We start from the raw sequence: 11,452 nt of genomic DNA, 5'->3' as shown, positions 1-11,452 counted from the left end.
ATTTCTTTCAGTTATGAAACACGTTCAAAGTTCAATGCTATTTGATATGCATGTTTTATTTTAGAGTAGTCCTAATCACCCAGACACGCGACAGTAAGCATCGTGTGATTGCCATCGCTTATGGGAAAAATTCAATTTGATTAGATATAATTGTCTTACGAGTAATATATTCTTCAACACTCATCTATCTCAGCCGTGTATCGGGCGAAAAATATTACTATTACTGCTAACTGTTTAGATTAGATTCGTACGTTATGGTCTCATAGTGTAAATTGTTCAGCATTATAACTCTAAATGATTATCTTACCACTAGATGCGCCCTAATTACTTAAACTTTAGCGAATAAATTAAGAAGAGATTCGACGATTGTACAGACACACACACGCCAGAGATGTCAAACCAAACTTGTCTTGTCTTTGGTTTCTAACTGTTTCAAAATTGACCTTTCGCCCTTCATGGGGGCGATCGGAAAGTGTATTCACAAATTGGGCAGAGCAAATTTTTCAATTCAACCAATTTCTTTGGTCCCTTGCTATTATCGTAGCCATCACAGTTTTTCTATGTATGAGCCCCCTCTCACTTGTCTTATTAATGTTTTATTGTTGCTGTTTATTCTTCTAAAATATTAGCCTAGAAACTATCATCAGAGACATCGTCATTACTGTTTTTTTTTGTTTACATCACTAGATATTTTTTCCATTTCATTTTCAAACATTGTGGGCGTCTGTTTGGTCAACAGCGATGCTGCGCAGTGATCTGAAAAAGGGGTTCAAAGTGGTTTATATTCTGCAATTATAAAAGCGGAAGGAGGGAAGATTTTAGAATGCAGTTGTTTTTGGGCCAAAATTTTGAATGAAGGATTACTCTCTCAACTTACCTGGAGCGTTCGAAGAGGGACGGGTCAGTGTAAATCGGTTCGCTGGGGTCATCAAATTCATTTTTGGAGCCATTCGATCTCGACATTGGATTCATCACAGGAATTTGACACATCCGAGATAAGTTGCTGGAAGTGGGGTGATGTTCAGAATTTGGGATTGTTTCGAAACACAATGACTTACCCCGTGGCGAAGGTTTTCTGCAGTCCGGTGCCAAAGAGGGATAATCCGGGCGTCCGAGCATCGCATCGTGAAGAGGTTGAATTACCTCTACCCGATGCGTGGAACTGACTCCCGGAAACGTTGTGCAAAGCCGAAGGTGTGAATGAATTAACTGGGGATGTTCGATCTAGCGATCGATTTTTCAAAAATATTTTCCAGTAGCGTCGATAGGCCAGCCCCGATGCGAATGTGATACTAACTAACAGAATCATAAGCAGAATAAGCGCGCTCAGCAGGCCGTAATATTCCGAGTTGGTCAGACAGACGGCTTCCTGTGGGGCTACCATCTTCCTAGCCACTGTATCCTGCTGCATTTCTTCGCGTGACTGGAATACCTGTAGCGTATGAAGGGCACGGGACTTTTAATTACTTTTTGATCCGAAGCTAGGAAATGAGTTCAATGAATAGTTTACCTCAATCATTTCCCGTACATGTTCCGGCATCTCATTGCCGTTGGAATCAAGATCGTTCGCGCTAGTCTCGTCTCCTGCGTTTGTGCTATTTTTATCAGTCCTGTTATCGTTCATAAGAGTACCATTGACAATAGCAACTTCATCATCATTTTCTATGCTATCTCCAACCAAAGGTTCTGCAGTTCCATCGAACTCGGTAGACTCTTCAGAAACAGATCGTTTCCGCCTTCCGAACGATGGTTCCGAGCGTCCGCTCGGTCCTGGGCAGTAAGCCTAGAAACAAATCAGCGTGAAGGATGGCTTTCAAGGGAATTATCGAACAAACTGTTACCGGCTGGCAACCTCCACGACAAGTTCGCACGGTTGCTTCAAATACCAAAAAGTTTGATTCCGGTATTTTGAAGGCATTAAACCTGGCCTCTAGTGCGTCATTGTCACGCGATCTTCCCAGTTCTGGGAAAACCAAATTGTCCACCGGACACCTACAAGTACCGAAGAAATAAGGCACCATAACCCAACACTACTTACGCGATTAGAGGTTACCCGTAATTATCGATCAACTGAACACTTCTTCCCGAGTAGGGATCGCGAGCGACAACGTTCGTAGCAAAGATATCTGTCGCATGGCTGTAGCCATCTTGCGACTCTAGTCGGAAGGTTAGCGGATCGCCAACGGCGATCGTCGTCGTGGGTCGTCCTTGGTAGAGAATCATAAGCCGTACTTTGTTGCTCATTGAATTCTCGGCCGGAAGATACTCGATCGGTATTGGACTGCCAGATCTGTCAATTTCGTTGAAACTATGTTTCAGAATAGGGAAATCAAGTTCCTTTGCCGTATTCGATCTTGTAGCGCAAGTGAGGGATTCGAGTGATCGATTCGTCGTGCGTTACAAAATTAAATAGCCAAAGGTTTGTGGCTTGGAAGTTGTTAGTAGCTATGCTACTATCGCTAATGTAAGTTTACTATGATATTTTGCATGCATTGTTTTGTACTATTTACATGCATTGTGTGATCATTACTTCCTGTCTGGAGAACATTCAACTTACCCGGCTCCAATATATCCGGAAGTAACCACAGCCTCTCCAGGACCGCGGAACGTTCGTTCGTGACATTATGAAATATACGCGAAGAAAGTTCTGCTACAAATTAGCTTCTTGTTCAACGATTAGCTATCAAACGTGCATCTTTGGAGATGAGCGATGATTTACATTTCTTTCAGTTATGAAACACGTTCAAAGTTCAATGCTATTTGATATGCATGTTTTATTTTAGAGTAGTCCTAATCACCCAGACACGCGACAGTAAGCATCGTGTGATTGCCATCGCTTATGGGAAAAATTCAATTTGATTAGATATAATTGTCTTACGAGTAATATATTCTTCAACACTCATCTATCTCAGCCGTGTATCGGGCGAAAAATATTACTATTACTGCTAACTGTTTAGATTAGATTCGTACGTTATGGTCTCATAGTGTAAATTGTTCAGCATTATAACTCTAAATGATTATCTTACCACTAGATGCGCCCTAATTACTTAAACTTTAGCGAATAAATTAAGAAGAGATTCGACGATTGTACAGACACACACACGCCAGAGATGTCAAACCAAACTTGTCTTGTCTTTGGTTTCTAACTGTTTCAAAATTGACCTTTCGCCCTTCATGGGGGCGATCGGAAAGTGTATTCACAAATTGGGCAGAGCAAATTTTTCAATTCAACCAATTTCTTTGGTCCCTTGCTATTATCGTAGCCATCACAGTTTTTCTATGTATGAGCCCCCTCTCACTTGTCTTATTAATGTTTTATTGTTGCTGTTTATTCTTCTAAAATATTAGCCTAGAAACTATCATCAGAGACATCGTCATTACTGTTTTTTTTTGTTTACATCACTAGATATTTTTTCCATTTCATTTTCAAACATTGTGGGCGTCTGTTTGGTCAACAGCGATGCTGCGCAGTGATCTGAAAAAGGGGTTCAAAGTGGTTTATATTCTGCAATTATAAAAGCGGAAGGAGGGAAGATTTTAGAATGCAGTTGTTTTTGGGCCAAAATTTTGAATGAAGGATTACTCTCTCAACTTACCTGGAGCGTTCGAAGAGGGACGGGTCAGTGTAAATCGGTTCGCTGGGGTCATCAAATTCATTTTTGGAGCCATTCGATCTCGACATTGGATTCATCACAGGAATTTGACACATCCGAGATAAGTTGCTGGAAGTGGGGTGATGTTCAGAATTTGGGATTGTTTCGAAACACAATGACTTACCCCGTGGCGAAGGTTTTCTGCAGTCCGGTGCCAAAGAGGGATAATCCGGGCGTCCGAGCATCGCATCGTGAAGAGGTTGAATTACCTCTACCCGATGCGTGGAACTGACTCCCGGAAACGTTGTGCAAAGCCGAAGGTGTGAATGAATTAACTGGGGATGTTCGATCTAGCGATCGATTTTTCAAAAATATTTTCCAGTAGCGTCGATAGGCCAGCCCCGATGCGAATGTGATACTAACTAACAGAATCATAAGCAGAATAAGCGCGCTCAGCAGGCCGTAATATTCCGAGTTGGTCAGACAGACGGCTTCCTGTGGGGCTACCATCTTCCTAGCCACTGTATCCTGCTGCATTTCTTCGCGTGACTGGAATACCTGTAGCGTATGAAGGGCACGGGACTTTTAATTACTTTTTGATCGGAAGCTAGGAAATGAGTTCAATGAATAGTTTACCTCAATCATTTCCCGTACATGTTCCGGCATCTCATTGCCGTTGGAATCAAGATCGTTCGCGCTAGTCTCGTCTCCTGCGTTTGTGCTATTTTTATCAGTCCTGTTATCGTTCATAAGAGTACCATTGACAATAGCAACTTCATCATCATTTTCTATGCTATCTCCAACCAAAGGTTCTGCAGTTCCATCGAACTCGGTAGACTCTTCAGAAACAGATCGTTTCCGCCTTCCGAACGATGGTTCCGAGCGTCCGCTCGGTCCTGGGCAGTAAGCCTAGAAACAAATCAGCGTGAAGGATGGCTTTCAAGGGAATTATCGAACAAACTGTTACCGGCTGGCAACCTCCACGACAAGTTCGCACGGTTGCTTCAAATACCAAAAAGTTTGATTCCGGTATTTTGAAGGCATTAAACCTGGCCTCTAGTGCGTCATTGTCACGCGATCTTCCCAGTTCTGGGAAAACCAAATTGTCCACCGGACACCTACAAGTACCGAAGAAATAAGGCACCATAACCCAACACTACTTACGCGATTAGAGGTTACCCGTAATTATCGATCAACTGAACACTTCTTCCCGAGTAGGGATCGCGAGCGACAACGTTCGTAGCAAAGATATCTGTCGCATGGCTGTAGCCATCTTGCGACTCTAGTCGGAAGGTTAGCGGATCGCCAACGGCGATCGTCGTCGTGGGTCGTCCTTGGTAGAGAATCATAAGCCGTACTTTGTTGCTCATTGAATTCTCGGCCGGAAGATACTCGATCGGTATTGGACTGCCAGATCTGTCAATTTCGTTGAAACTATGTTTCAGAATAGGGAAATCAAGTTCCTTTGCCGTATTCGATCTTGTAGCGCAAGTGAGGGATTCGAGTGATCGATTCGTCGTGCGTTACAAAATTAAATAGCCAAAGGTTTGTGGCTTGGAAGTTGTTAGTAGCTATGCTACTATCGCTAATGTAAGTTTACTATGATATTTTGCATGCATTGTTTTGTACTATTTACATGCATTGTGTGATCATTACTTCCTGTCTGGAGAACATTCAACTTACCCGGCTCCAATATATCCGGAAGTAACCACAGCCTCTCCAGGACCGCGGAACATACACGTCAAATTGAATCGTTTATCCCTACCCGTTTGCACATTATCTGAGAACTGCACCACGATAATGTTGGTCATGGTATCTCCGTACTGAAATGTATTGATACGATTTATTCCATCTTATTTCACCCTATATAGGAATGCGCAATAGTACCCTTTGGGTGCCACACTCGGGGTAGCCCTGGGGGCCACTTATTCTCAGAACGTTGACTGTGCCTCCATTTCCACGGAAGAAACATCGATCATAGAATCCGTACGCATAGATGCGACCCACAAATCCCTCAGGCGTTCTCAGCGTGAATTCCATTCCATCCTCGTTACATATTTGTCCAACTGCAAAACCAAAAGCGTCTACACACAAAGCCTCCCCAACAAGTTCATCTAAAACGTACCATCTAAGCACTCGTCCTGACCACCCGCTCGGCCGACAGATCGCTCGTAATAATCCGAACTGTCCGATTCGAACATCTGACTGGTGGGAATATCCAAATCCCGCGAGTCGCGATCACTCATCTCGCAGTTGCCCTCCGTCTCGTAGGGAGCCGAGTCGCGGTAGTTGAAACTACGGCACATGAAGTCCCGCGCCGAGACACACTCCTGCTGGCAGATGCCAAGTGAGGGTGCGTTGATGACCCGTCGGATGTACTGTTTTCGCATCTTGCGCTTGGAAGCCATCTGCTTGAAGCTGTCCGATCCATCGCAGCGGGTTTCGTACGGACGCTGCGGACCAAAGCCACCAAATCCGTCGCCTCCACCGAGGGTGTTATCGTATCCGGAGCTGGACGGTCCGTAGGGAACCTCGAACGGATAGCTAGGGGTGTCCGGCATTCCCGGCCGTCGGTAGCCTCGATCGCGCTCTGGGAACGCTGGCACTGGCATCGGGGGTGGGATGCGTCCCGAGCCTGACGGTGGGTAGTACGGGGCGTAGCCATGATCGGGGCCGTAGGAGGGCATGTAAGGGTCGTATTCTGACAATTGTTGAATTATGTATTTGATTAGTTTGGACTTATTTGGTTACAACAATGGTACACATTTAATTAGTTACTATAACATAGAGAACGATTCATTACCGGGTCGACGATTCATGTACTTGTGGAATGGTGACACGTTTGGTGAGGTCGGATACCGACCCTGTGCTGGTATGGGTTCCATGGGATATCGTGTTTCTGGTGCTGGATAACGATTGTTTTCGATCGGTATCAATGGTGGTGGATAGCGGTCAGTGGTGTAACCACGGTTTGGAGGGGTTCTCGGTGGAGGTGGATATCCCGGTTGGTAGTCGGGATACATATGGGGCATGTACTGGGCAGGGGGATAGCGTGTGCCGGTAGGTGCCAATGGATATCGAGAGTCGGGTGGAGGACCGCTGGGATAGCGCGAATCTGGTCGAACCGGTGGCGGATATCTCGAGTCGGGAGTTGGAACAGGGGGATAGCGAGAGTCAGCAGGTGGGTATCGTGAATCGGATGGGTAGCGTGAGTCAGGTGGGTATCGTGAATCGGGTGGATACCGAGGATCGGATGGGTAGCGCGTGTCTGTGGGGTATCTGGAATCTACGGGATACCTTGGGTCAGAAGGGTATCTTGAATCGGGTGTAGGAGGGTATCTGGAATCGGGAGGATATCTAGAATCTGGAGGAGGCGGAGGAGGATAGCGCATGGGATGGCCAGGGAACATGTCAGGTTCACGATCCGGGTACCGATCTGTTGGCCCGTAGCGATTTCCTGGAAATCTGTTGTCGTATACTGGTGGGTATCTACTATCAAAATCGGGAGGATACCGATCTGTAACAGGGCCCATTGGATAACGTTCAGTCGGTCCAGGGTACCTATCCGTCGGTGGATAGCTACCAGGGAAAGGATCACCTGTAAGTGTGACAAATGCGGGGTGCTTTACAATGTTGGCACGATTCTTAGTGCTTTTTCAGGTTAAGTATGTAATGTGTCTAGTGTTGTGTATGTTCGATGTTTTGTGTTATTTACTTAATTTTGAACAAAATTAAAAAAAAAAACCTACCACCATAATCGGGTCTTGGTCCTGGAGGGAAGCGGTCACCTGGAGGAAAGCGGTCACCTGGCGGGAATCGATCACCTGGAGGAAACCTCCCTGGCATCCTGTCATTTGGAGGACGATCGGAGTCGCGATCTAATGGGGTAAAAAGTTAAACCATGAGGAAGGAATGGCTTTTTTCATACAATCGGAGTCAAAATACCGCCGTAAGGTGGTCTCCAGTCTGTTGGATCAGGTCTTCCGTTGGTTGTGTCAGTGTCGCCGCCGACTAAATGTGCTTTAAGCAAATTAATAAAAAATATTCATATTTTGAGACTATGCCAACTACCCGATACTTACGCATTAGGTTTTCATAGTAATCATAATCTGCATCGTAGATGATGCGCATTCCATCCCGTTGATTGTATCGACTGAGCCGGCAGGTTCGAAAGCGGTCACTGTAAACTGCCGAACGGCACTGGAAGCTGGTCTGCCGAAGGCACTCGTCCAGACACTCACTCAACGACCTACCAGTTATTTCCGAATGGAACTCTCCACCTAATCTAGAGTTACGATACCTCTGAAAGGCGGTATCTGGACGTCTGCCGCTAGCGAACAAATGCGATGTTACCGAATTGTCCGGATAGTCGGACCCGCGCTCTAAATTATGACACAACAATGGGAAGGCAGTGCGTTACAATACTTCACGTCATTCAATCTAACCCCGAACCCCCCGGCGTGTTCGTGTTGAACTCCAACAAAACTCGTGCAAGATGTAAACAACACAACAATCAACTCAAATTCAAGAATCGTCAGAAGAGGTGGAGAATCCATCTAGAAAACAGGGGGTTAACACAAAGTGCATGTCAGGTTGAATAGAGCCTCTTGGACACTTCAGCTCCCACGCTTTCGAATCCGACTCAGAACATCAACGGAAGGGTTTAGATACAAAATATTGAAACAGCAAAAGCGAAATCATTCATGGCGTGCTGATAGCGTTTATTGGTAAATGCAATTGGCGTGCGATAATGCCTGCGTCTAGTATGCGTCAACGAAAGGATACTGAATGAATCTGGAGATGAATGAAGTTCTTCTGACGACCCGGGGGGTTCTTTGATGGGGAGTGATCTTACAGTTATTTCTGATAGAACATACAAGCGAAAGCATGATTCAAGCAATACTTACGATTGTCCAAACACACTAGATCATAGAAATGATGTGTGGGACTGGAACTGATGCTGAGATCATCCTTCTGCGAGACTGAGTCTTCCTCCGATAGGATACACTGTTTGGTTTGATCGTCAAATTCGATCGATCGACAAAAATATCTAAATAAATCAATAAGTTAGCAAATGTCAATATGTACCGACAACATCACATACTTTTCAGCCCTTAAACATAGCGATTGACACTCCTCCAGTGTCATATTGTTGAAAATTTCCACTTCGAAGGGACCTCCCAGACGTTTGTTCTCCTCCTTAACGTAGACCACCAGTCCATCACAACGCCGCTCGGCATTCAAACATGTGTTTTCCAGATAATCCGAGTTCGGATCATCCTCCAACAACTCGGGGTGTGTGCGTCGAGTGAAACGACTCATTGAGCAGCTTCGGAGCGTTGAGTCATAATTTGCCGATCTACAAACGAAGGAGAATTCGTTGAGGCACTTATCCTCGCAATCGGAGCGATTTGCGGCTGTAACTTCTTTGATATCGGAGACTGGCAGTTTGAGTTTTTTCCTCGGGTGTCTCTCGAATACATATCGTCGACTGGGACACTCACGATCGGGTCGACTTGCTGCAACACAAAATACCAACCATCAATAACAGCTTGGATCTTTCGAGAGACCAGCGAACACTTACATGTCAAACAAACTTCCGTGAAGTGGACACTGTTCGGGACCAGCATGAGATTTCCGATCCCCTCGGGAGCGGCCTGTTCTCGCGTCAGATAGCACGTAGATTCCTCGTACTCTGCGCTTCCACTGAACGAAGCAATTCTGCTTCCGGGCTGAAAGTCGAAACTCGTACACGCACGGCCCAAATTGGTGGACGCCGTACGATCTCGCAAACAGAGATCCTGACATTTCTCCAGCACTCGGAACGGCGGAGCCGAATCTCGAACGACATCGTCATCGAATCCTTGCAACTGTTGATTTGGCAGTCTTTCGTACAACACCCGGCCCTGGCCGTTGTTACAGGTGGTCTGGCCTAATACTAACGCTAACCTAGCTATCAATGTAATCACGACGATGTCGGATGCCCCCGGCAGTAGTTTTTGTTTTTTACGCATGGTATTTTTTCTATTTTGTCTGCTGTTCATTATTTACGTATTTTGTCGTGATTGGTTGCAAGAATTGCATACTTTTGTTCAACCGTGATATTTTGAGCTTATCAAGGCAGTGGTTATCCAACGGGTAGAGCGATTCTTGCACTGTTCAACCATTTCATTACCTCTCGGCTAGGCAGTCAGTAATCTGGAATATTTAATATACAGATTAGCGTATTGCTACAACATTATTTTTGCATAGTTATGATGAAGTGTAGATCCAAAGACCTGCATGAAAAATATTTCAGGAGAAGCAGAAGAAAACCGAAATTTTAAGGAATGCGTAAATGCGCAATTAATAAGGTACATGGTTTTCCCACAGGAGCCTTAGAAAAAAAAACGAAAATAGGTTGGCTCCCAGAAAGACGTTAATTCCGAGGTTTGGACTGAGAATGAATGGGCAGCTCGAAACCACTCTCAATTATCCCGACCAGCCCGACAGCTTGCAAGATTTTTTTATATGTGCCATTTTGACAACTGACGCTCATAAATAAGTTTTCATGCAGATTTCTTCAAAAACCTCATCATTGTTCTCGTCTATTTTACGGTCGAAACAAATCGTGCATCAGAGCAATTATTTCGGACAACCATAAACAGTTCGTGGGTCACTTTTAATCCACACGCATTGTCAGAATCGACGGACAGCGCGTGACAATACTTCGTGCGCTTTATGATCCGGCGGAATCGTTGGTCTAAAAGTAATGCCATTCTGAACGTAACAGTGACCACTACACCTTCACACCGCTACCGGCCATGTTCAGGGGATTTTTTTGTATCATAATTGTGCACCCTTAATGGGGAATCTCTTAGGTTTCAACAAAAGGATGCAACTTGCCACATCGAGCGTACAGTTATTCGCACAATGGACCCTTGAATTAGACTTCAATATAATGAGATTAGGTAGGGACTGTATCGAAAAGTCTTGAAAAAAATATACCATATCGTGAATAAAAATAAAACTCGATTATTATTTAAACTTTTGTTTTTGGTTTATTGAAGATCAGCTGACATAAATCAAAATATTATGCTCTATAGAACGAACGCGCTTTTGACGAAAGACCTTTCATCAAATTTTGCACAGTAGCTATTGTGCATTTCCTGGATGCTGCCGTTTTTCTGATTTCCTCCATGGTTTGGGAAACTGGGAAACCTCCTCCTTGGAGATTTCCCAGTCACAATCGCCCAGTATCGTCATATGGTTGGATCTCTGGACAATTTGGTGGATTGATGTTTATCTAAACGAATTGGATATTGTTGTCTGAGAGTCACTGTAATATTGACTTAGCGTAATGTACATATGCCAAATCTGGCCAGAAGAGAGGAGGAGACTGATGCTTTTTATAGAGGGGCAGCAATTTTTCTTCAAGCATTCATCTTTGTAAATTTGACCATTGATTGTACCTTTTGTGAAGAAGATTGGAGACCGCAGACTGCAAGTACAAATAGCTTGCCATATTAGAACCTTCTCTCCAAATTTTCCTAGCGCAATCGTGCATTCAGCATCGTTTACCTCCTCCTCCGTCGATTTTGTGCAGAATTGCGGCCTTGGAAGCGTTCTTGAATACTGGTGGTTGGTGTCGTTTGATGTAAGTCACTACTGTACGGTCCAACATGGTCTGACTGGAACCAGGTTTTCTACCAGATCTAGGCATATCATTCAAGGAGAACTCGTTGTCACACTTGTGGATGATATTTTCACACTTGTGTGGTGCACTTTAGATCGTTTTGCGATTTGGTTGAAGGTAGTACACTTTTGAGTACATCAATTGTGCAGAATTTTCTTTCTTGTCTCATGATCTAGTCATATCG

The 11,452-nt window shown here is 44.6% G+C and overlaps 2 protein-coding genes across 8 annotated transcripts in view; both read right to left on the bottom strand.

Moving 5' to 3' along the window:
* Positions 1-55: 55 nt before the first annotated feature.
* LOC129770335 (uncharacterized) lies at positions 56-2,602 on the bottom strand. The gene is made up of 7 exons (XM_055773081.1): positions 2,558-2,602; positions 2,054-2,290; positions 1,842-1,992; positions 1,511-1,783; positions 1,059-1,432; positions 878-1,003; positions 56-756 (listed from the first exon to the last, which is right to left on the bottom strand). Exons 2-7 carry the CDS (start codon positions 2,242-2,244, stop codon positions 708-710), a joined length of 1,164 nt encoding a protein of 387 aa, XP_055629056.1. The 5' UTR covers positions 2,245-2,290; positions 2,558-2,602; the 3' UTR covers positions 56-707.
* A 172-nt stretch (positions 2,603-2,774) lies between these two features.
* The window catches only part of LOC129770333 (uncharacterized), a 33,104-nt gene continuing 24,426 nt past the window's right edge, over positions 2,775-11,452 (bottom strand). Inside the window, exons 2-17 of one of the 7 annotated variants that reach the window (XM_055773076.1) lie at positions 9,178-9,791; positions 8,698-9,112; positions 8,501-8,643; positions 7,676-7,975; positions 7,539-7,613; positions 7,343-7,471; positions 6,397-7,191; positions 5,719-6,294; positions 5,481-5,659; positions 5,277-5,416; positions 4,773-5,009; positions 4,561-4,711; positions 4,230-4,502; positions 3,778-4,175; positions 3,597-3,722; positions 2,775-3,505 (exon numbers count right to left, since the gene is read on the bottom strand). In XM_055773076.1, coding sequence (XP_055629051.1) covers positions 3,499-3,505; positions 3,597-3,722; positions 3,778-4,175; positions 4,230-4,502; positions 4,561-4,711; positions 4,773-5,009; positions 5,277-5,416; positions 5,481-5,659; positions 5,719-6,294; positions 6,397-7,191; positions 7,343-7,471; positions 7,539-7,613; positions 7,676-7,975; positions 8,501-8,643; positions 8,698-9,112; positions 9,178-9,637 — 4,404 coding nt within the window. In that variant the 5' untranslated portion in view covers positions 9,638-9,791 and the 3' untranslated portion in view covers positions 2,775-3,498. The remainder of the gene's footprint in view (positions 3,506-3,596; positions 3,723-3,777; positions 4,176-4,229; positions 4,503-4,560; positions 4,712-4,772; positions 5,010-5,276; positions 5,417-5,480; positions 5,660-5,718; positions 6,295-6,396; positions 7,192-7,342; positions 7,472-7,538; positions 7,614-7,675; positions 7,976-8,500; positions 8,644-8,697; positions 9,113-9,177; positions 9,792-11,452) is intronic. The other 6 variants (XM_055773073.1, XM_055773075.1, XM_055773074.1 and 3 more) reach the window with 6 other exon arrangements.

The sequence above is a fragment of the Toxorhynchites rutilus genome, chromosome 2 (genome assembly GCF_029784135.1).
Source record: "Toxorhynchites rutilus septentrionalis strain SRP chromosome 2, ASM2978413v1, whole genome shotgun sequence".
NCBI classification, from domain to species: domain Eukaryota; kingdom Metazoa; phylum Arthropoda; class Insecta; order Diptera; family Culicidae; genus Toxorhynchites; species Toxorhynchites rutilus.
This window is presented reverse-complemented; position numbering and strand designations above follow the sequence as displayed.